Raw genomic sequence first — 20,552 nt, 5'->3', positions numbered from 1 at the left:
CAAGCATTGGTTAGGATAAAGGTCAAGGTTCAAGATTGTGTGATGAGAGCAATATTTTGCACTTGTCATATATTTTTTTGTTATTGATATTTTTACAGGATAGCACGCAGGCCACGCAGCTAGGAGACCCAAGTTCGATTCTACCCTTGGCCATCTCTGTGTGGAGTTTGCATGTTCTCCCCGTGCATGTGTGGGTTTTCTCCGGGTACTCCGGTTTCCTCCCACATTCCAAAAACATGCTAGGTTAATTGGCGACTCCAAATTGTCCATAGGTATGAATGTGAGTGTGAATGGTTGTTTGTCTATATGTGCCCTGTGATTGGCTGGCGACCAGTCCAAGGTATATCCCGCATCTCGCCCAAAGACAGCTGGGATAGGCTCCAGACCTTCGTGAGGATAAGTGGTAGAAAATGAATGAATGAATGAATGAATATTTTTACATTGTTGATTATGCTATCAGGCCACACGGTGGGGCCGAGTGGTTATCATATTGGCTACACAGTCAGGAAATTGGGAAGACCTGGATTCGAATATCCACCTGGGCATCTCTGTCTGGAGTTTGCATGTTTTCTCCAGGTACTCTGGTTTTCTCCCACATTCCAAAAACATGCATGTTAGGTTAACTGGCGAATCTAAATTGTCCGTAGGTATGAATGTGAACGTGCCAGGGTCCATGTGTACCCCGCTGCTCGCTTGAAGGAGTGCAAACATTTGTTTCACTCCCTATAACCTGTGGTCAAAATGCCTTGGAACACATGCTACTGTACATGGACTACAGATATCTTCAAAGTTTTATAATCATTAGACAAACGATCAATGACTTATGGACAGTTAGTGCCACCCATGCCGGTGCATGGCAGTCATGTTTTTCAATAATTCTTGCTCAAATTTGCACGTTTGTTAGAGTTTCCACTCACTGCCCTATGGTGACGGGTGTTCTATAGAGTGCATTGAGCTGTGATGAGAAATTTCAAGTCAATAAACTTGAACTTTGAAGTACAATAACAGCACCTCCATGTTGTATATTTAAAGAAAAATAATAGCACAGGCAGCATAGTAGGAGTGTATGGTTAATAAAATTTTCAGGGATTCAGGATTAAAGAATTATGACAATGACTAATAACTATATATTGAGTATGCAGTCTGTTGGAGACTTCATAGAATCCATAGGTGGAAATGTTATTGTGAATAGGTGTTTGCTTTCCACCTCATCCGATGCTCCCAGTGATTGGCTGGTGACCCTGGACTGGACTGGTCACCCGTGACACTAAGAAAATGGATGGATGTATATGTAAATAAGTATTGTGGTTCAAATACAAATAAAACATCAAATTATAAGACAGATGAGGTCAGAGAGAAAAAGACACCAGAGTTTGTTGCCCTCAGTTTGCCCTCAGTTTGATTAGTCTGTCCGTACAGTATTTTATGGTTGTGACTGACCTATGCCCTTCCACCTGCTATTTCACACACGCACACACACACATGCAGGACAAACAGTAAACACACACCCTATCATATAAGCTGCAGGCTTGCACACACACACACAAACACATACACACAGAGGCGTATCTCATTACCATCCTCTGATAGTGCAGGCAGTGGGTGTTGCAAGAGGAGGTGAGAAGGCGAGCTTTACACAGATAGAGAGAGAGAGAGAGCGAAAGAGAGAGAGACAGGCAGTGTGATAGTCAGTACACAGAACAGAGACATTCAGCAATAGAACAGGCAATGCATACACTCAGATAGTGCACTTGAGCCTTTTGCATTTATTTCCCTGCTTGTGTGTGTGTGTGTGTGTGTGAGAGAGAGAGAGAGAGAGGGAGACCTCAGTGCGTTTCCACGGTTGTCCTGAGGCCGTGGCAACCATGGCATCAGAGGCAAACACCCAATCCAGGGTGATGTTCCAGTCCACGGACAAAGCTACGGAGCCGGGACACCGCAAGCTGGGCAAGCTGACTGTCAAATACAACCGCAAGGATCTGCAGAGGAGGCTGGATATCGAGGAATGGATAGATGAGCAGCTGCACCTGCTCTTTGACTGTGAGGTGGGGGGAGGCACACACACACACACACACACACTACCTACGCACACTACCTTGACTGCATGTACTTGGAAGGTACCAAGAGGAGGTGGTGACCTTGGATCCATCATAATTTTACATTGACTTAGGGGGAGGACGGCAAGTAGGATTGCTTCATAGATTCATGAAACAAACTGCAGTCTCAGCTGTCTTCCAATATTGGAGTCAGATCCGTAAAGTGACCCACGAGACATAATTAAATTAGTAGCTGGGGTTCTGTATGGCTCTACGGTGATATATTACAAGATCACACACTTTTTGTAGATTTATGCCATCTCATTACAACTACAATGGTGATAACTTCATTATTTGTTGCATAGCTGCACAACATAAGTGTTTACACAGTACCAGTTTTGATTGGCAGGGAGGTTTGTGTTTATTATTGTGGTTGTAGTAAAACTGCAGGGCATGAGAGATGTTCCTAATGTTTTGTCCATCTCCTACAGCTCAATCAGGGAACCAAAACATTGCAAATGACTCACTGTGAGGCAGTCCAGCATGATAAAGTACGATACAGCTTAAAAGTGGAATTTTATTAAGCAGTCTGGCGTTATGTTTAATATATCAATATACTGAGAATGATAACAACACAGATGAAACATAATCCACACCAACTGTACTCCTATAATGTGAGGGGGAAAAAATCTAATTATGTCAGCAACTTGATTTGCATGGGATTCTCTCACGGGGGAAACCATGGCAACAGATGTCTCATCGCCCACATGAGGCGACTCGGCACAGTGGGAACAGGGATGTCCGCTGGCGAACATGGGATGACGATGCAGATAAGATGACAGCATCGACTAGAACATGATGTACTCTTTAACTATGAGTAAGACAACCCACAACAACTAGCACTGTACTACTAACAGCTACCAACAATACCACGACATAGACCTAATTACGTAATTGGATAAGGTATGTATTTGTATCTTTTCTAAGTATAATGTGTACTAAAGCACACAGGTTGCAATTACCGTATATCCCAGCTTATTGCAGAGGTTACATTCCGAGGACCACCAGCAAATGTAATAAAAGGAATTGATACGCCCATAAAAATGTCTAGTTTGACACACAGCCACCTCCCCCTTCCAAAGCCTCCTGCTAGGCTTGACGTTGATGTTTTCCTCCAAATCGGGATCGACATTTGCAATAAAAGTAACTGCTGTAATTCTAGGTTTAAGTCTTAATATGCCTCACAAAAATTTATACCAGGGGTGGGCAAATATTTTGACTTGTGGGCCGCATTGAGTTAACAAAATTGTACGGGGGACAGAACATATATTAACACATATATAACACACACACACATACACACAAAATTTTATGCTTATAATTTTCCTTGAATTATTTGTCTAATTTTATTTGTAAAAGTGTTATACTATCAGCTGTATGTTCTCATGTCCCTTTTTTCAGGAGCACTAGACCACATCAAACTATGTAATTTAATTTTAAATTTTTTTATTATTATTTTTTTTACTAAATAAGACATCCGACTTGCGAGTCATGTTACCAGTTTGAATGTTAAAAGTTGAAATACTTGGAAAGCAACTGGCGGGCCGGATTCAAATGCTTGGTGGGCTGCATGTGGCCCCTGGGCAGTAGTTTGCCCACCCCTGTTTTAGACTAATGAATGATAGTTGAAGCTGGTACTGCCATAGCCAAACAAAACAACAGAATAAAGTGTGAAATCTCAACATTTGACAAAAAAACAACATTATCAATTAAATATAAAGACATAAACATGTACAAATTGCAGGCTTTCCAACAGTGCTACAGATTTGCTGTACATTTTACCACTATGATTATGGTGAATGGGGTGTGTTATCTGCAAAAAAACCCTCTAAAGGGTGGAATGTATCCCATTGGTTGGGACCAGGCAAAGCAAAAACATTATGTGAGAATCCCATCTGGAACAATAACATGGTTTATTGTTGGAATTAGCTTGCAAAGGTGCCTGTAAAGAAAGGTAATAATAACACTAGTTCATTAAGAGTCAAATGTGTGTACACACAGCAGTGTATTTCGTCCCAAGAAAAGTGTCTATGGTGCACACTTAAATGACTGTACGCGTATTTCATGCTATCTTGTAGGACTATTTGCATCATACAAAGTTAGGCACAGCCTGTCCATGTACTACACCGGCAACTGTAATACATTTCACAAAGCCTCGAGGGAAGGTTACTCTTTTGGTTTGGAGTCTTCCGCTTGTAAGCTTTTACCACAGGACCTTTGCATTGCCGTCTAAATAATTTAACTGCATTTTTAATTTATGCAGGCGCTGCATTGGTCAGCTTCTTTGCAAACGTCACACCTTTAGAGAAACAGTCAACCAAACGATGGTGTCAACAGTTCATCTGTGGAAATATAGACCTGTGTGTACACATTCGTTAAGTGTGTGAATCAATAATAATAAGGCAATAAATGTCAGTTTAAAGACATATAAAGATAGGGGATTACTTCCTCAGATGTTGACTTTATTCTTTTTTGTATGTTTTTATTTTTTCATAATTTATTGTTGCTATTTTTTTTTATTGCATTTTCATATTGACTGTCTTTACAGTCTATGAATACTTAAGGCCTAAAATAGACTGTGCTTTTCCTTCTAACAGGAAAAGGCAAGAAGAGTCTGATAAGTGGCAGTCATGTTGGCATTTTCTGAAAACAGCTTTATTTCCTGGGCATGGTTTCCTTGTCATGCAGGCAGTAAAAACATAGCGTGTCATGGAATCGCAGTGTTGTTTTATTTGCTGTTCATTTAGAGCCGCTTTAGGATTATCTAGTGTGGACTGTGATTTTAAAAGTAGTATGATGTACTTATGACGAAAGTCATTTTTTTAGTAGAGACAAAAAATAAAGTAAAATAAATAAATCACAAAGGGGTAAAAGGCCAGATAATACATCTTATTTTGACGCCATCTGTAGTGCTTTCTCAAGCTGCCATGTTTATATTCATGAATTCCAACATTAGTGCCAGTATTCACTTTATGGCTTTTAACTACACTGCCCAGAGGCATCATTAAAATACAATTTTCTTCCACAGAGAAGGTAAATTTGTGGAACATAAAACGTTGAAGTTGAAATGGAAGGGTAACAGGTCAACATCATTACCTTTCGCTATCCTTGTGGAGGTCATATTGCCATTTACTATTCATTCATTCATTCATTTTTTACTGCTTATCCTGGAGCCTATCCCAGCTGTCTTCAGGCGAGAGGGGTACACCCTGGACTGGTTGCCAACCAATCACAGGGCACATATTGACAAACAACCATTCACACTCACATTCATACTTATGGACAATTTGGAGTCGCCAAACCGGAAAACCGGAAACCGGAGTACCGAGCATGCACGGGGAGAACATGCAAACTCCACACAGAGATAGCCAAGGGTGGAATTGAGGCCTGCGTGCTAACCACTCGACCGCCGTGCAGCCGCCATTTACTATATTCTCATGAATTATACTATATTGTCATAAATGATAGCCAATCCTACCCCCGTGCTATAGACAGGCAGAGCATTTCTAGTGCATGTTTAAAATTGTTATTCCAATTCAATGAATAGGATGATGTAGCTTCCTGTTAGAGTCACACGGAAAGGGCTTCGCAGCATTGAAAGAGACATTCCGTGCAGGGATGCAGCAATGAATTATAGCTGGCTAGAAATGAATCGTCACACATAGAATGAAATAAAACACTTCTTTATACATATATTATTGGAGTTAGACAGTTATAAGACAATCAGAAGAGCATCATTAACCAACGTGATTACAAAAAAAAAGAAAAGAGTTTCATCCTGCAGACCTCAGCAGAATCACATTGGGTCAGTGCAGCATGTATCAATTAGAGGGGGCACAGGAGACCTGGCAGGAGGGTCCATCCATTCCACCACTCAGCACTTCACATCGATTAGCTCTCTTGTCATCCAGACATCCAAGCCCAATCTTCCCCCGGCCGTGAAACCTTCCCAACCGGAAAATATGCCTCCGGAAAAGCAAACCAACCTGTCAAATATGAGCATACACCTGCCGAGTGTGATTATACTGGTGGTCAGTTCCCTCCTGGGATACTCTCCTCCAGAGCTGGAAAGTCATAATGTTCTTGATATGACACATTTGAAATATAACTTCTTCTATAACTTCAATTTGAAGTGAAAAAAAGTTATAGTCACGACTACACTGGCGTCTTGGGCTAACAGGCACAGTGGAAACATCTACGCTCGCTCTTATTTTCCATCCCAGTGACTCTGCTCAGTGGTGTGGAGAATCATTCCACTGGGATTTAGGACAGCCTGTATCCTATGAGCTTTTGTCTCTTGCAAATGTGTGTAATACAGGGATAGAAATAAAGGCTGTGGAAAACTTGGCAAAATGTTATTTTGACTCTTATAGGAAGAAGACATCCCAGAGTTGGAGATTGACATAGATGAGCTCCTGGAACTATCAGACGAGGGACAAAGACTTCGACTCCAGGTAGGTTCGACATACAATAGGGCCGATTCAGCAATATGTTCTTAAATAATAATTAAATAATGTTCTTAAATTTGGTCTAAATGTCTTTAAACTTTGCCCGACTGAACAATGATCCTAGTTGGTATCAGTAGGTTTCCCACATAATCCAGTCAATGAGTAAAGTTATGGTCATGGTTTAATTTCATTTGAACATGCATCAGATTACAATTGAATGCATCCCATAATCAGTTCACAGTTCCACATGTCCAAAAGGAGTAGGAAGAAGCAGCGCTTATTAAATCCTACCCCTCCATCTGGTACTTTTATAATCAGTAACTGTTACATTTGTTCACTTCCTGCTTTCCTAATATAGATTAAATTTTTTTGTCACATATCGAAGTATGAGGTGAAAATACCTTACAATGACATAATGGGTACCATAGTAACTGTCAATATAGTGATATATACATAGCACATCATGAATTTGAACAGAATTCCAACACATTGTTCATCTGTAAAATCACTTTTCAGTATGTACAGTGCTGTATTAATTACAAATGTATGATTGTAGACAACCACGAGGTTTTTATTTATGTTATTTTCCAATTGTATGTACCATAAAGGTTTAAAGCGTAAATCCTTTTGAATTGTAGGATGCATGAAACATTTGCAGGGCTATGCCCTTATAAAGAAAAAAATCACGAATTCACTCTTTGTAATATTAATGGACATCCCTACAACTATCGTGGAATCCCGCCTCCCTGGTAAGGTCTATTCAGGGGTTCCGGAGAGGAAGATCTGTCAGATAGTTCAATCCCGGATTCAGGAGGAGCAGTGTGGTTTTCGTCCTGGTCGTGCAACTTTGGACCAGCTCTACACTCTCAGCAGGATCCTTGAGGGTACGTGGGAGTTTGCCCAACCGGTCTACATGTGTTTTGTGGACTTGGAGAAGGCAGTCAACCGTGTTCCTATGGGAATTCTGTGGGGAATACTCCGGAATACTCCGTTCGCTCCCTGTATGACCAGTGTCAGTTTGGTTCGCATTGCCGGCAATAAGTCGGACCCGTTTCCAGTGAGGGTTGGACTCCGCCATGGCTGCCCTTTGTCACTCATTCTGTTCATTACTTTTATCGGTGTTGACGGGTTTTTGGTTTGGTGGCGGTGATCGGATTTGATGCCTGCTTTTTGCAGATGATGTGGTTCTACTGGCTTCATCGAGCCATGACCTTCAACTCTTACTGGATCGGTTGATGAGAATCAGCACCTCACCCGGAAAAGGGATGAGATCCTCCCCTAAGTGGAGATCAGAGCTGACTAGAAGAAAGCCCGGCTCACAGTCTGGATTGTAGTTCATTTTAAAGGGGTCAGGACACTAAAGTTCCTCCACACCAAACTGCAGCCATGTCTTTTTGAAAAGAACAGTGGAAAGCAATTATCCAAAATGGTGAAAAATCTGATGAAAAAGCTCAAACCCAATCAATTAATCAATGTATTGATTAATCAAGGTCTGTCCCAACACTTTTGACCATATTGTAGATTCATGTCTAAAATACGGTGTCTTTTTACCTGGTGTCTTTAGGAGTTGTTGCAGGAGTGCGGGAAGCCCATAGAGGTGAGTCATGCACTGCCACTTGTATTTTCGCTCATGCAGTATTAACTAAATCATCAGAGGACGTCCTACTGAGTAAAACTTTAAAAAAATGTTTTTTGTGTGTATCGCCTGCAGGATTTTGTCAACGGGCTGCTCTATAGGATAAAGGGACTACGTAAAATGTCAGGCCCTTTGAAGAAGTAGTTACAGGTCAAATAAGTATAAGACTAAAACCAGACAATGTGTTCTCAATATGTGTTTACTATAAGGTACCAGTGAGTGCTGTTCACATGTTAATGGAAGTCTCCCTTTCCTTTTCCAGGGTCAGAATCAAGCAATGGAACACCAAGACAGTCTATCAAGTTCAAGAATTTTCTTTAATTAAGATTTGTGGACCGCTATGATAATATATACAGTACATAAACATGCACATACATATACTGTACATGTCTCCCTTGAATATAATAATGCACACGTGATAAAAGGTATAGTATTACTCAAGTTGTTTTTTTTTGTGGAAGACTGTATATTTTTTGCTTGCTTGTTCATGTAAATAAATATTTTTGTTTGCTTTAAGAGTGCTGTATGACAATGAAATAAGGCATTTTCAATACTGAGAGTCATTTTTGATTCAGCGATCTCACAATTTCTGATTCCACATATGTATATTACATTATTTCCATTCCTTTAGGTTGCCAACAAATCTACCCAGCAATCACGCATGCATGTCTCAAAGGAATTAATTACCTTTATATACGTAACAATTACAGACTGCACTCTAATTCGGGGGTCAGGATAACATTTTTTTTTGTACAGCGGGAACCCAAGGGGATGTGACCATAGCAAGTTTAGGAGTAAACATAGCAAAAAATCATCTGCAGGAAGAACCATTAAGAATACACCCATTATCCTCCCCCGTTTCCTGTCTGTGGTCTGTGTACGACATGGCCAGAAAAGGCAAACACATTAACGACCTCCATACAAACCTTAATGGAGCCCCCAGAGGAGAGTGTGATGATGGTTCCTCCCCAGTTGGCTAGACTGTGATGCATCCTGATGAGACTGCACTCTGCTGGTCTCCCTGTCACACATAAGGGTCTTTTGGCTCCATCAGGGTCCATTACAGTAATATGCTTGGATCGCCCTCATTTCCAACAGAGACCATCTACGGTACATACTCCTCACTTGTGGTTAGGTCTGCTAGACTGAAATAGTTCTACTTGACTTAAAAATGCAGAAAATCTAACAAAAATAGATCTATTGTCTGTCGAGGACAACCCTCCTGCAGCCGCTGTAATGAAATGATACAAAGGAGAAGAGAGGCAGTGCTGTGATGTTAGACACACATCCAAACGCAGATTACAAGTCTGGTTGAGGTGCTTGCCAACACAAAACAAAACCCTCACTAATCCTTTTATACAGAGTCTGTGTATCTTCCTCAGTCCAGTGCTGACAGTCTGTGGTTGTAAATCATCCCAAATAAGCTCATGAGTCTCGATATCCTTTTGTATGCATTGTCAACATTTAAGTATGATGTACTCAAATTTCAAGGGGTGGCCTTTGTTGCATCTAAGAAGTAGGCCAAGTGACACAAAACGCTTTTTATTCTGGGAATGTTGCATTTGCTGAAATACAGTATTAAAGAACATTATATTGTTTTTTCATTTAATCATATAAATCAATCCGGAATGTTAATATTTGTCCATTGAACTGTGTTATAAATGTATTTTTGTATGGAAAAATGGCTACATTTTGCCTCAAAGTGGCGAGGGACGACAGTAGTTTTATGGTGGCAAAAATTTGCCTCTGGAACATTCATTCATTTTCTTTCTCCTCACGAGGGTCGCGGGAGTGTTGGAACCTATCCCAGCTGTATACCCTGGACTGTTTGCCAGCCACTCACAGAGCACATATAGACAAACAACCATTCACACTCACATTCATACCTATGGACAATTTGGAGTCGCCAATTAAACTAGCATATTTTTGGAATGTGGGAGAAAACCCACGCATGCACAGGGAGAACATGCAAACTCCATACAGAGATGGCAGAGGGTGGAATCGAACTCGGGTCTCCTAGCTGTGGAGCCTGTGCGCTAATCACTTAGCAGACTGCCTCTGGAACAGATCATTTTTATTTTCTTTGGGAAAAAACAGTTAATAACAGGGTCCAAAAACAGACTTACATGCATCACATTAAAAGAAGGGTCCACTAAAATATATTTCCACTGTCAAGACTTTATTAAGATGAATTTACATAGTACAAGTATATTTCAGATGACTGGATTACTACTGTTTAATTTGTTTTAGAGATCTTGTGAGATATTCCTATCACCATTAATTCATGGGAAAGCACAAGTTCACCCGAACTGGTAAGGCCATCAGTGCCACTATCAGGACTTCCTTTTCTTCTTTGGTGCAGTGTAATTGGAGGTGCGATGTTCTTTCCTGTCATATTTATCATGTCCTTCCCTGTAGAGATAAGAGGTTGTGGATTGATAATTCATAACACTAAATATTTTAGATGCATGCTGCTTGGCAGTATGGCAGCAGCTTGCCTGTAATCTATTTGGGTCATTGCCTGCATTCCAAATCGCATGCATCTTGATTTGGCACCACAAGAGGGAAACCATGACAGTGTCCTAAATCGGAAGATAAGCGTGTCGTGCTACCTGAAGCAGCGGTTGCAGTATAAGTCTCCATCGCAGGTGTGACAACGTAGAGTGGCGTCGTGATTACAGATGCAGCACCACGGAAGTTCATCATCATCGCTGTCAGATGGCTGATGCACCGTGTTTATAGCTGTCGATGAAATCCTAGTCTTGGCTGCCAGGGCTTGAGTCTGTCACCATGTGGAAAAAAACAATAACTTATGGCGTTTTCTCATTGGTTGTTTGGAAATACAGTGGAACCTCGGTTTCAGTTAATCCGTTCCCAATGGTCAGACAAAACTGAATACATTTTTTCGCATAGGAAACCACGTAAACCCAAGAACCGGATGAAACGTCACGTAAAATCCAACAATTAGGAGGAAGAAAGGAGACGAGTTGCTTATCGTTCTCTGTGCAACCTATGAACAAATAAACAGCATACACACACACACACATATATAATAAAGATAATTAAAGGATTCTCTGGCCAGAATCTGTCTATAGTGCCCCAATAAAAAAAGAACCACCATCTTCAATGTGCGGATGCTTTGTTTGGGTACTCAATTCTACCGACTAGCTTGTTAAGCGCAATGTTTGTCCGTACGAAAACGCAGACCTAATTTTAGCGATAATTTTGTACAAAAACCGAGGTTCCACTGATTTTTGCTTAAGGTTTTGTACAGATTTCTGAGATGATTTTTTCTTTTCTATGTTGCGAGGTCCACTGTGTTCTGGTGGTATGTTGTAGCCACTGGCTTCATCCAGGGCAGCTTCTTCTGAGAGCTGTAAGAAATACCATATATACATTTCAGCATGTACATATGTTCATTGGCGGAAAGTGGTCTCAACCTCAATATGTGTGCGCTACATGAGAGATGCAACATTATCCACAACACACAAACATTATACCTGCTTTAACACCCTCATTATGGCTTCATCCTCTGTCTCCTCATCACTGTCGGCCCGTTTCAAGTCCTCCATCTTAACTAAAAGTGACAAGAACAATGGGTCAACCTCTTAAGTTCTTCACCAAGAAGTGAATGTAGTGAACTGTTTAATCTTATTATAGAGTCAACATACAAGATGAGGTTTGACTGTGAAGGACCTCTAAACTAGATATTTTGCTAATGTGTGTAGAACCTTTGTCTGGGTCGTGTCCTTTCAACTGTGCAAGCCTCCTGGCCATGTACAGAATCTGCTCATCAGAATGATGATCCTTCTTCAGCTCCTCTCTAGCCTCCTCAAGAACACGGGCTGCCTCAGTCTCAAGCTGCCTCCCTGAATCCTGGTTCTGCTCCAGATTGTCATCTACTGTCCACTCCTCTCCTTTGTTGAGATCATTCATTCGGTCATCTTCACCTGACAACATAGTTCATCGGTTACAATATTGACTTAAACACTAGCCGGGGGTATTCACTCCCTCAACTGCTATTAAGGGTAAGGTGTTTATGTTACAACTGCTACACCTGTATGTTTGACTTAAGAGAAGGAAATATGTAATAGGTGATTCATCTTACTGCGTCCAGCATCTGAATGCTGATTATCAATGACAACTTCCTCTGTCATCTGAGTGAGAAGGTCATTCACTTGTTCAGTCTGAGTCCTGTTATCTGGAGGCCGGTGGACCTGTCGGTGGGTGGTTAAAACAGACAAGCATGCTACTCTTCCTCAAACACAGCCAAATACGAGGAGTTTCCGCTCACAGGTGGAGGAGCTTGTGAAGGAAGAGGTTGGCCCCTTAAAGCTGCTAGCCGATCCTCCATTTCCTGTGAAGAAGGCACTGGCTTGCTGGGAGCTTGAAGGGCAGCAAGGCGAGCCTCAAGCTCTTTGTCAGATGGGACAGATTCTGCGTACGAGGTTCAAAGCAAAATCAGTACTTCTTGAATAAACACTTAACTGCTAAATAAGAAAATATAATACTTGGTGCAGTGTCCTCTTTCAGCTTTTGAAGCCTTTCAGCAATTGCCTCATCTTCCTTACTCAAGCCTTTCGGTGGGGGGAGACCTGTGAGAGCATATCTACTGGATCCATGTGGATGTGTCTTCTGCCCTTGCTGTTTGGCTTCATATGCAGCAACCCGTCTGTGTAGCGATATATGCATGTTTCTGATTTCATGACAATATCATAGTATTTACAAACGTGACTATGCACTCACTTTTTGTAGTTTTCAGGAGGCGACCATCTCCCTGCATCACTTGAAGGTATCCCACTGAAAACATAGTGTGCATAATCATATAGAGTAATTCACCGAATTGTTTATTAACTGACCATTCTACTCATGCATTTTAAATTAATCTGCAAGCAATGAGTACCTCGTAAGATTATCATGGCATTGCTTGCAGACCTTCTGCTGGGTGTTGCCACAACGTGGCACCACAGCATTCAAAGTCAAACAGTTGGCGCAGAAAGAGCGCCCACAGCTTTTACAACCCAGCTATGAACAAGAGCACATATACAGAATTACTGTTTTGAATGAGTTGTGGGGCTTGATTACGTGATTCGCGTCAGATTGAAACACCTTACCTCCTTTTTAAAGACGCCGAACTTGGATGTACAACAATAACAACGGTTATCCATACCGACCCGCGTCAAGTCCCAAAACAGTCAGTTACAAATGGACAAATATTGCTATCGCCAGTAAATATGTAAGGCCACGCCACTATTAGAGCAATAATTTGACATCCAACTCATTACTAGAAACGTCACACTCAAAACAGGAACTACTCCGGAAACTGTTAATCGACGTCATTTCCGTTTTGTAATTCCTCCAATCATCTTTGTCTGATTCCTTCGGCGGTCCTCATTCAAAGTATTCACAGGCAACACCCACTCTACTGCTGCAAGGTAACTCGCCATAAAAACGTTGATATTTGACACAGGCGGTTTGCAAATGGTAATAAAACTATTCACTTACATATTCTATGTCGCTGCTGTACGTGGTGGATTAACTGTAACTGCGACATTCAACGAGTTTAAGATCTTTTTAGCTAGGTAGCTAGCATATTAGCTCCATGTCATGCGTTCATTAACTTGAAAACATGACTTCATTGTTCAGTTTTCTGTGGAGTTTTTCTTCCGCTGCAATTATTATTGGTTTACTGGGCCGATGTAACACATGCATGTGTGTTTTTTGTATTTTTATGTCATTGACCGTCCTTTAGTACTATACGTAACTCTACGTTACGTTTAACGTTTGCTTGATTGTCTTGACTTTTTTTTTATCGTCACGGTAAAAAAAGGTGTCGCGATATTTGGCACTGATTGAATGTTTATGTTTATTAGTGAATGTGAATAATAGAAACAAAACTTTCAATGGCACCCTAATTTTTTGTAATATGTATAGTGTATATTAGAATACAGGAATTACAAAGTAAGCAACACATTCTGTCTTGTTACTTGATTTTTTGGGGGCCTTTATTATGCTTTCCTTGCATGTCATAGCAATAGTGATGATCATCAGATTGATGCACAGTAGTGTAGTGGTTCGCAATGTTTGTCTATCAGTCAGCAGACCTGGGTTTGAATCTGTTGGAATTTGCATGTTGTTTTTTACTTTTCTTCCGACCATGCTAGGCTTATTGCTGACTCTAAATTAGCTTTAGGTGTGAATGTAGATGGTTGTTTATGTCCTCTGAGTGACTAATGACCAGTCCAGAGTGTCACCTGCCTCTAGCCCCAAGTCAGGCTCCATCTTACCTTTAACTCTAACGAGCACAAGTATAATAGAATATGGGTAGATCAGATCGACTCTACAAAAAACAATGTATTGTTTCCCTCATCTCATCTGTGTGTGCAGCTGCTTTCCACAATGGCAGAGGGGGAGGATGCAGAGTGGGAGCTGTGCAAAGAGAACATAAAGCCTCTGAGACGTGGAAGGAACATGTCAGCCTTGATGCAGGCCCTCAACCAAAGCAAAGATGGCCATAGTCCTGCCATCCTCCAACAGAAACAGTATGAATACCGACAAAGATGTTACTTTTTCATTAAGTGCAACGTGCTGGATTTTTTTACGACACTGCAATTTGTTTTGTTTCTTTTTCCTTAGGGCTTTTGAGACGGAATTGCGGATGTATGATGGAGATGATCCACTTGATGTTTGGGATCGGTAAGTGGAAATTACTGCATAGGTGTGAGCGCTCATAAGCCATTTTGTTTCTGTGTTGAATAGGTACATCAAATGGTCCGAGCAAATGTTTCCTCAGGGAGGAAAAGACAGCAACCTGAGCACACTGTTGGAACAAGCTGTGACCCGATTCACAGATGAAAAGAAGTATCACAATGATCCTCGCTACGTTGACCTGTGGATCAAATATGTGTGTATTCTGATATTTCAATCATTTCCCAAGCCGCCACAAGCTGACAAACTGCCGCAATGTTAAAACCTCAATGTGTGTGCTTATCAGGCGTGGTGCTGCTTGGAACGCTTGGACATTTACAGGTACATGCAAGCCCAAGGTATAGGGACCACCAGGGCGGCCTTCTACATTGCCTGGTCAGAGGAATATGAGATTCGAGGCAACTTCCTCAAAGCTGACATGATATACCAGGAAGGAATCAAGATGTTTGCCCAGCCCATTGATAAGCTTCAGCTGTTTCACAAGTAGGCGTTTACCATTTTATTGGCTGACTTAGTCGATTTTTATCACATCTATACATACATTGTATAACATACTGTACAGTGAACAAAGCCACTCCTAAAACTGCTGAATATCAAAAATATATTAATTTATGACCCAAAAAGTTTAAAAACGTAACAAAAGAAAAATAATTAACAAATTGGAGCCGGTTATTTATTTTTCAGTTGACATGTACTGATTATATAATTACCTTTTTAATGATTTATTATTATTATTATTATTGCATTTTCTACTCCTAGTACTGTATTTTAACGGGGCTATGTTTACTTACCATATCTACTGTGAATCCTCTTTCCCTGTATGCAAATCTAATGTTTCAGGGCGCTGCAGACTCGCGTGTCCCGACAGGTGATGAAGAAAGTCACCGAGAGCGACAGTGACGATGAGCCCAAACAACCCGAAAGAGTTTCTCTTGCCGAACTCAAAACCAGAGGGAAGAAGGCCGCTGTGCCTATCAACAGAACTGGACCCGCAATAAAAAGTAAGAAGAAAAATTGAGAAATTGGCCGTCCCGTTTGGCCTTAATCAGAAGGAAAAGTGTGAGCAGTAAAGGGTGATGTGAAAGGTTGTTCAATGTTTGTGCGTAGGTGTCTCAAAGGGACTGAGTTTACGTGTCTCCGCCGTTGGTGAAAGCAGCAGCCATGGCAGCAATAGTAAGCTGGTGGTCTTTGATGAGAACAAGGCATGTGCCGCTCCTTCGGAACCAAAATCTGAGCCTTGGTTAGCTCCTCCTCCTGCAAGGGCAAAAGAAAATGAGAAAGGGGTGGAAAAATGGTGTGATGTCAAGGTATAAGAACACTTGTTAATTAATTTTGGGATTTGTTTTGTGTCACACTCCATGACTGTAATGTCTGCTTTCATGTTCCCTCTATTTTTGTCCATCAAAGATGCGGCAGAAGTCCAAGTTTGGTAAGACGATGGCGGTGCCGCCTCCTCCGCCAAAACCCACATTCCAACCATATGTTGAGGAGTCAGACAAGCCTCCAAAAATGTGAGTAATTAAGAAACAATCGAGCACATGTGTTTGCAGAAAATATAGCTTGAGCACATGGAAAAATAAATGGACAGAATAGTTGTCAACAGTGACATCTAGTGTTGAGGTTTCAGATTGTAGCCTCACATCTTTCAGCTTGTCCTCATTGTGCTGGCCTACTTTGGCAAGGCATGGTTGGGTTTGACTGCCTTTATAACTAGACTATCAGTTAAACTGTTCTATGTTTATACACGGTAATCCCTCGCCAGTTTGCACTTTGAATTACACGGTTTCACCTAATCACGGTTTTTGAAAAAAATATCAATAAATCATGCAGTTTTGTGTCGAAAATACACATTTAAGCATGTTACATAATTGTTCCCTAAATTGGGCATTTTCAAGCATAAAAATGGATAAATGAGCCTGGATACAAATATAAGGCATTCATGAATACTGTATAATCTAAAACCTATAGTATTGTAAAGTAAACTTGCATGACATTTTAAACATTCTGTATAGAATAGACAAAACAAATAATTGCTTTGCTGCGTGTTGAGCATCTGCATTTACAGTACATTATTTAAACGTAATCATACTGACATTGGCTGCGTTATACTTATGATTCAAGTTGACCTTCTTGACCATTGCAAGTAAGCTTTCTCTTTTTTTTTTTCCCCGCCTCTGCGGTTTGTGTGACCAGGACACCGTGCAAGATCTACCCGACAGTGAACAACGTTTTATCGGCACGCAAGCCCTGCAGAGAAGACAATCCTCTGACAAGACTGCTGGAGCACAAACAGAAGCAGACAGAAGCCGAATCGGGCAAAGAGCTGGAAAAGAGCATGTACTGTAAAGAACTGCTCTTTAGCGGCACCACCGAATTTTGTTTGGAGGAGCTGCGTGCTGAGCGCTACTTCAAGGCGAATAATTCTCAGGCGGTCAACTGCCCTGACAACCCGTCAAGTGGCCCGCAGACAAATTAACAAGCCACTCTCTTCATCGTACGGTCACCATCCACTTCATCAGGTACACCTTCAAAATCTAGTGTATAATAAGCCAGGATGCCAATTGCTAAAAAAAAAAAGCCCCACAAATCAAATACACTGAATGACTACTGATTATAGCCACCTCTACATAATGAAGTCCTATAAAAGAGCTTCATCAGAAATCACAAGGATAATGTGTAGTTTTGATTGACACTGCCATAGATGTGTAAACAGTATGTTTATGATTATATTTGTGCATTGTAGAAGTGTATTTCTAAACATGTATTGTGCCTGTCCCAAGTAGTTTAACAAGGTAGCCAAATTTTTGCAAGCGGCTCTTTTGACAATTACGGTAGTAAACATATTGATAAAAATAAGAGATAGAACTCCCTCTTACGGTGTTAACGGCATTATTTTAAATTTAAAGGTGGTGTTTTGGAATCCATGCAGGTGTACCTAATGATGTGTTTGATCGTTAACGCATGATGTCACTTATTGTACATGACAATAATATGTTTGTTACTGTTATGTTACATTGTCCACTTAGGGGCTAGAAAACTATTCAGGCCGTTTGTTCATTTGTTCATGCAAAAAAAAAAAAAACTGTGCAAAATCTGTACTGTTAATGTAAATATTTTTTGTGTGTGAACACATCCACGCTTGTACTTGCTTCTATACTGCTTTTACCCTTTGTTCAGTAGTGGATTCATCGTAAGTACTGTTCTTGATATGTTTTTCAAAACTATTCCAGTGTATGATAAGTTAGTTGTTGTGGATTACAACCATCCTCAATAAAATTTCTGGTCGGAGTGGAAACATTTCAGGCAGTATTGAGAGTTTGCATTTATCATAAATGCAGATAAATGATAGTATATGATTATATATGTATATGGTTGAATATGGAATGCACTACATGGCATTCCTTGTTAGGATGCTTAATGGTTATGAATGTGCTCTCGTACATTATTAACGTAACATTTTTGGTCCATAAACACAATTTGCTCAAGACCTAGTTTTTGCGTGCGCCGGCAGAAGATGATGTGCAGTACAAGAGTGCAATGTGTGCCTCGTGCCGGGGGGATGAACACAGTGTGTGCTTACTCAGCCACAATGAGGAAGAATAACATCGCTTATTAGTTTTTACACTACATTATGTTTCCCAATCGGCAGTGTGCCAATGAAAATGAAAGCCATCACCACGGAAAAGAAAATGAACAACATAAATAGCTCAGAGAAAGGAGAAATACTCACCATTATTGGCTGCTTTTTTTTTGGTCACAACCATCATGGTTAAGGATTACTGAATGCTAGATGACTCATGGATTCTGCGCAGTTACAAGGACATCTGGGATAAAAAGAAGGTTATCCTTCCAGACTAGTCTGGGACAATATTTGAATAAGATAGAAAGTCTTTTTTATCTGTTTTTATATCTTTAGAATGCACTGAAAAGAGAAAAGTGGATGTCTCACATAAGAATTGCGGATGATGGGCAAAATTCCAAAAGTAGTGTAGCTTTCCTTTAAAGAAAACATTCCTGCCATCTGGCCTGATGATGTTAATCATTGTCCAGCAGTGGTTTATCCTGCTGACTAAAGTAAAGCTAATCTACTGTGATGATGGGATCCCCTTCATACGCACTACATGCACACTTTCGCAGTTTGCAGAGCAGACGTTGATGAATTGCTGGAGGATAGGTGGTCAGCTCATTAGCAAGTCAAATCCTCCCATTCCACTTGTGGGCGGGCCAGCAGACCTTGGTCTTCTCCCACTTGACTACAATATTGCCACGTGCGGTGTCGCAGAAGCAAAAGCATCTCACATGGAACACTGGAGAAAAGTCACTTTAATCACACAGTGGAAATATGACTCAGCCAACCAAGATCCTCTCAACTGGTGAGTTGCCAAACTGTCTACTTTATTTTTTGTATTTTTTTGGCCCCGAGAGCTGAGAGCAGCTGGAACTCAGTGATAAATGATGGGAGACATGATCACTGCCATGGTAATAACACACCATAACCACATTATAATCTATGGCTCGCTATTTGACAGGACTTATTAAAAGCTCATCCTGTGCAAGCAAGCAAGCAGGCAGTGACTCTGATAGCACTCCAGACAGAAAATCCATAGTAACTTATTTTACTGCGGAGTGGGGAAAAATAGTGCAAGCAAGCCCCCGGAGCACATGCAGCGTTTGTCCTGTGTTCTTACTTTGAAAGACAAGAGCACTCACGTCCTGGAGGCGATGTGCTTTTAACCCATTTTATGGTTTTTTTTTACCAAGTTTTTTGCCTCGAACTCTTGGACATCACACGCACATACATATATTTCATCCAAGCACCAAGGGGAACTTCACTTGGTTAGTTTTCTTTGGAAAGGAAAGAACCCCTGAAAAGCGCGGCAACATATTATTAATGTAATTTATAGGCATGATCTGTTTGGGTGGGTTGGGTGTCTGATTCTGCCAGGAAAATGAATGAATAAGGAGAATGTAATTCGTAATGAAGATAGTATTTTCTTGGAGCACATTCTAAATCCATTCACATATGTTATTCATCTTACAGTTTTGCCTCATAGGTTTAATCTCTATATTCTATATCATAATATACTGTACTGTAGTATTTCTTCCATTGAATATTTTAGGGAGGGGTAAAGTAGGCTAACTAGCTGCTAGCTTGTTTCATTTCATAGCTAAATTCATCGTGCATAGGAAGCTAACAGGTTCATTGGCACACAGCCTGGCTACGCTACAAAAAAAAACACACATATTGACACAACCTTTCCGTTTACCTTTCTTCTCTCACTTTTCACCCCACACTCCCGGGCTATATTTTACTTTACTTTATTTTACTCGGCACAGGCAACATAGTTTCACTGCCGACTGACAAGCAACAGTTGCATCTATGAAGCAGGTAAAGGCAGTCGTGGACCAAACCATTTCATTTAGCTATGGGGGTGGTTTGTCAATGGGGAAGTTTGCTTTTGGTCAATGTGGATATTTAATGATTGCTACCAAACACCAGATATTGTTTTAATTGTTTTGAGACTATATATATATATATGTATACAGTATCTATATATTTTTTAATCACAACCAGATAGCAAAATGAGTTACCTATTTTGTGGTGCCCCTATGAGTAATGGGCCCTTTATAAGTAATGAGCCATATTTTACAGCTAGCAAATGA

The 20,552-nt window shown here is 40.7% G+C and overlaps 3 protein-coding genes across 4 annotated transcripts; 2 read left to right on the top strand and 1 right to left on the bottom strand.

Annotated features, from left to right (window-relative positions):
- The first annotated feature begins 1,610 nt into the window (after positions 1-1,610).
- On the top strand, positions 1,611-8,731 carry ppp1r14d (protein phosphatase 1 regulatory inhibitor subunit 14D). Its single transcript, XM_058090477.2, has 5 exons — positions 1,611-2,045; positions 6,470-6,550; positions 8,109-8,141; positions 8,256-8,330; positions 8,443-8,731. Exons 1-4 carry the CDS (start codon positions 1,866-1,868, stop codon positions 8,322-8,324), a joined length of 363 nt encoding a protein of 120 aa, XP_057946460.1. The 5' UTR covers positions 1,611-1,865; the 3' UTR covers positions 8,325-8,330; positions 8,443-8,731.
- A 1,620-nt stretch (positions 8,732-10,351) lies between these two features.
- On the bottom strand, positions 10,352-13,539 carry zfyve19 (zinc finger, FYVE domain containing 19). Its single transcript, XM_058091397.2, has 11 exons — positions 13,295-13,539; positions 13,084-13,205; positions 12,927-12,980; positions 12,692-12,852; positions 12,475-12,617; positions 12,289-12,397; positions 11,912-12,130; positions 11,681-11,757; positions 11,453-11,554; positions 10,793-10,962; positions 10,352-10,592 (listed from the first exon to the last, which is right to left on the bottom strand). The coding sequence occupies exons 1-11, from the start codon at positions 13,346-13,348 to the stop codon at positions 10,514-10,516; spliced, it is 1,290 nt and encodes a 429-aa protein (XP_057947380.2). The 5' UTR covers positions 13,349-13,539; the 3' UTR covers positions 10,352-10,513.
- bub1bb (BUB1 mitotic checkpoint serine/threonine kinase Bb) lies at positions 13,487-18,157 on the top strand. Of its 2 annotated transcripts, none has more exons than XM_058091395.2 (9): positions 13,487-13,615; positions 14,568-14,722; positions 14,817-14,876; positions 14,940-15,084; positions 15,175-15,371; positions 15,729-15,889; positions 15,996-16,195; positions 16,296-16,399; positions 17,082-18,157. In XM_058091395.2, the coding sequence occupies exons 2-9, from the start codon at positions 14,580-14,582 to the stop codon at positions 17,362-17,364; spliced, it is 1,293 nt and encodes a 430-aa protein (XP_057947378.2). In that variant the 5' UTR covers positions 13,487-13,615; positions 14,568-14,579; the 3' UTR covers positions 17,365-18,157. The 2 variants fall into 2 exon arrangements, with proteins under 2 accessions (XP_057947378.2, XP_078652259.1); XM_078796133.1 differs by having other exon boundaries at positions 13,589-13,661; positions 14,567-14,722.
- The last annotated feature ends 2,395 nt before the right edge of the window (positions 18,158-20,552 follow it).

The sequence above is a fragment of the Doryrhamphus excisus genome, linkage group LG14 (assembly GCF_037039965.1).
Source record: "Doryrhamphus excisus strain RoL-2023G ecotype Guam linkage group LG14, RoL_Dexc_Guam_v1.1, whole genome shotgun sequence".
In the NCBI taxonomy this organism is placed as follows: domain Eukaryota; kingdom Metazoa; phylum Chordata; class Actinopteri; order Syngnathiformes; family Syngnathidae; genus Doryrhamphus; species Doryrhamphus excisus.
This window is presented reverse-complemented; position numbering and strand designations above follow the sequence as displayed.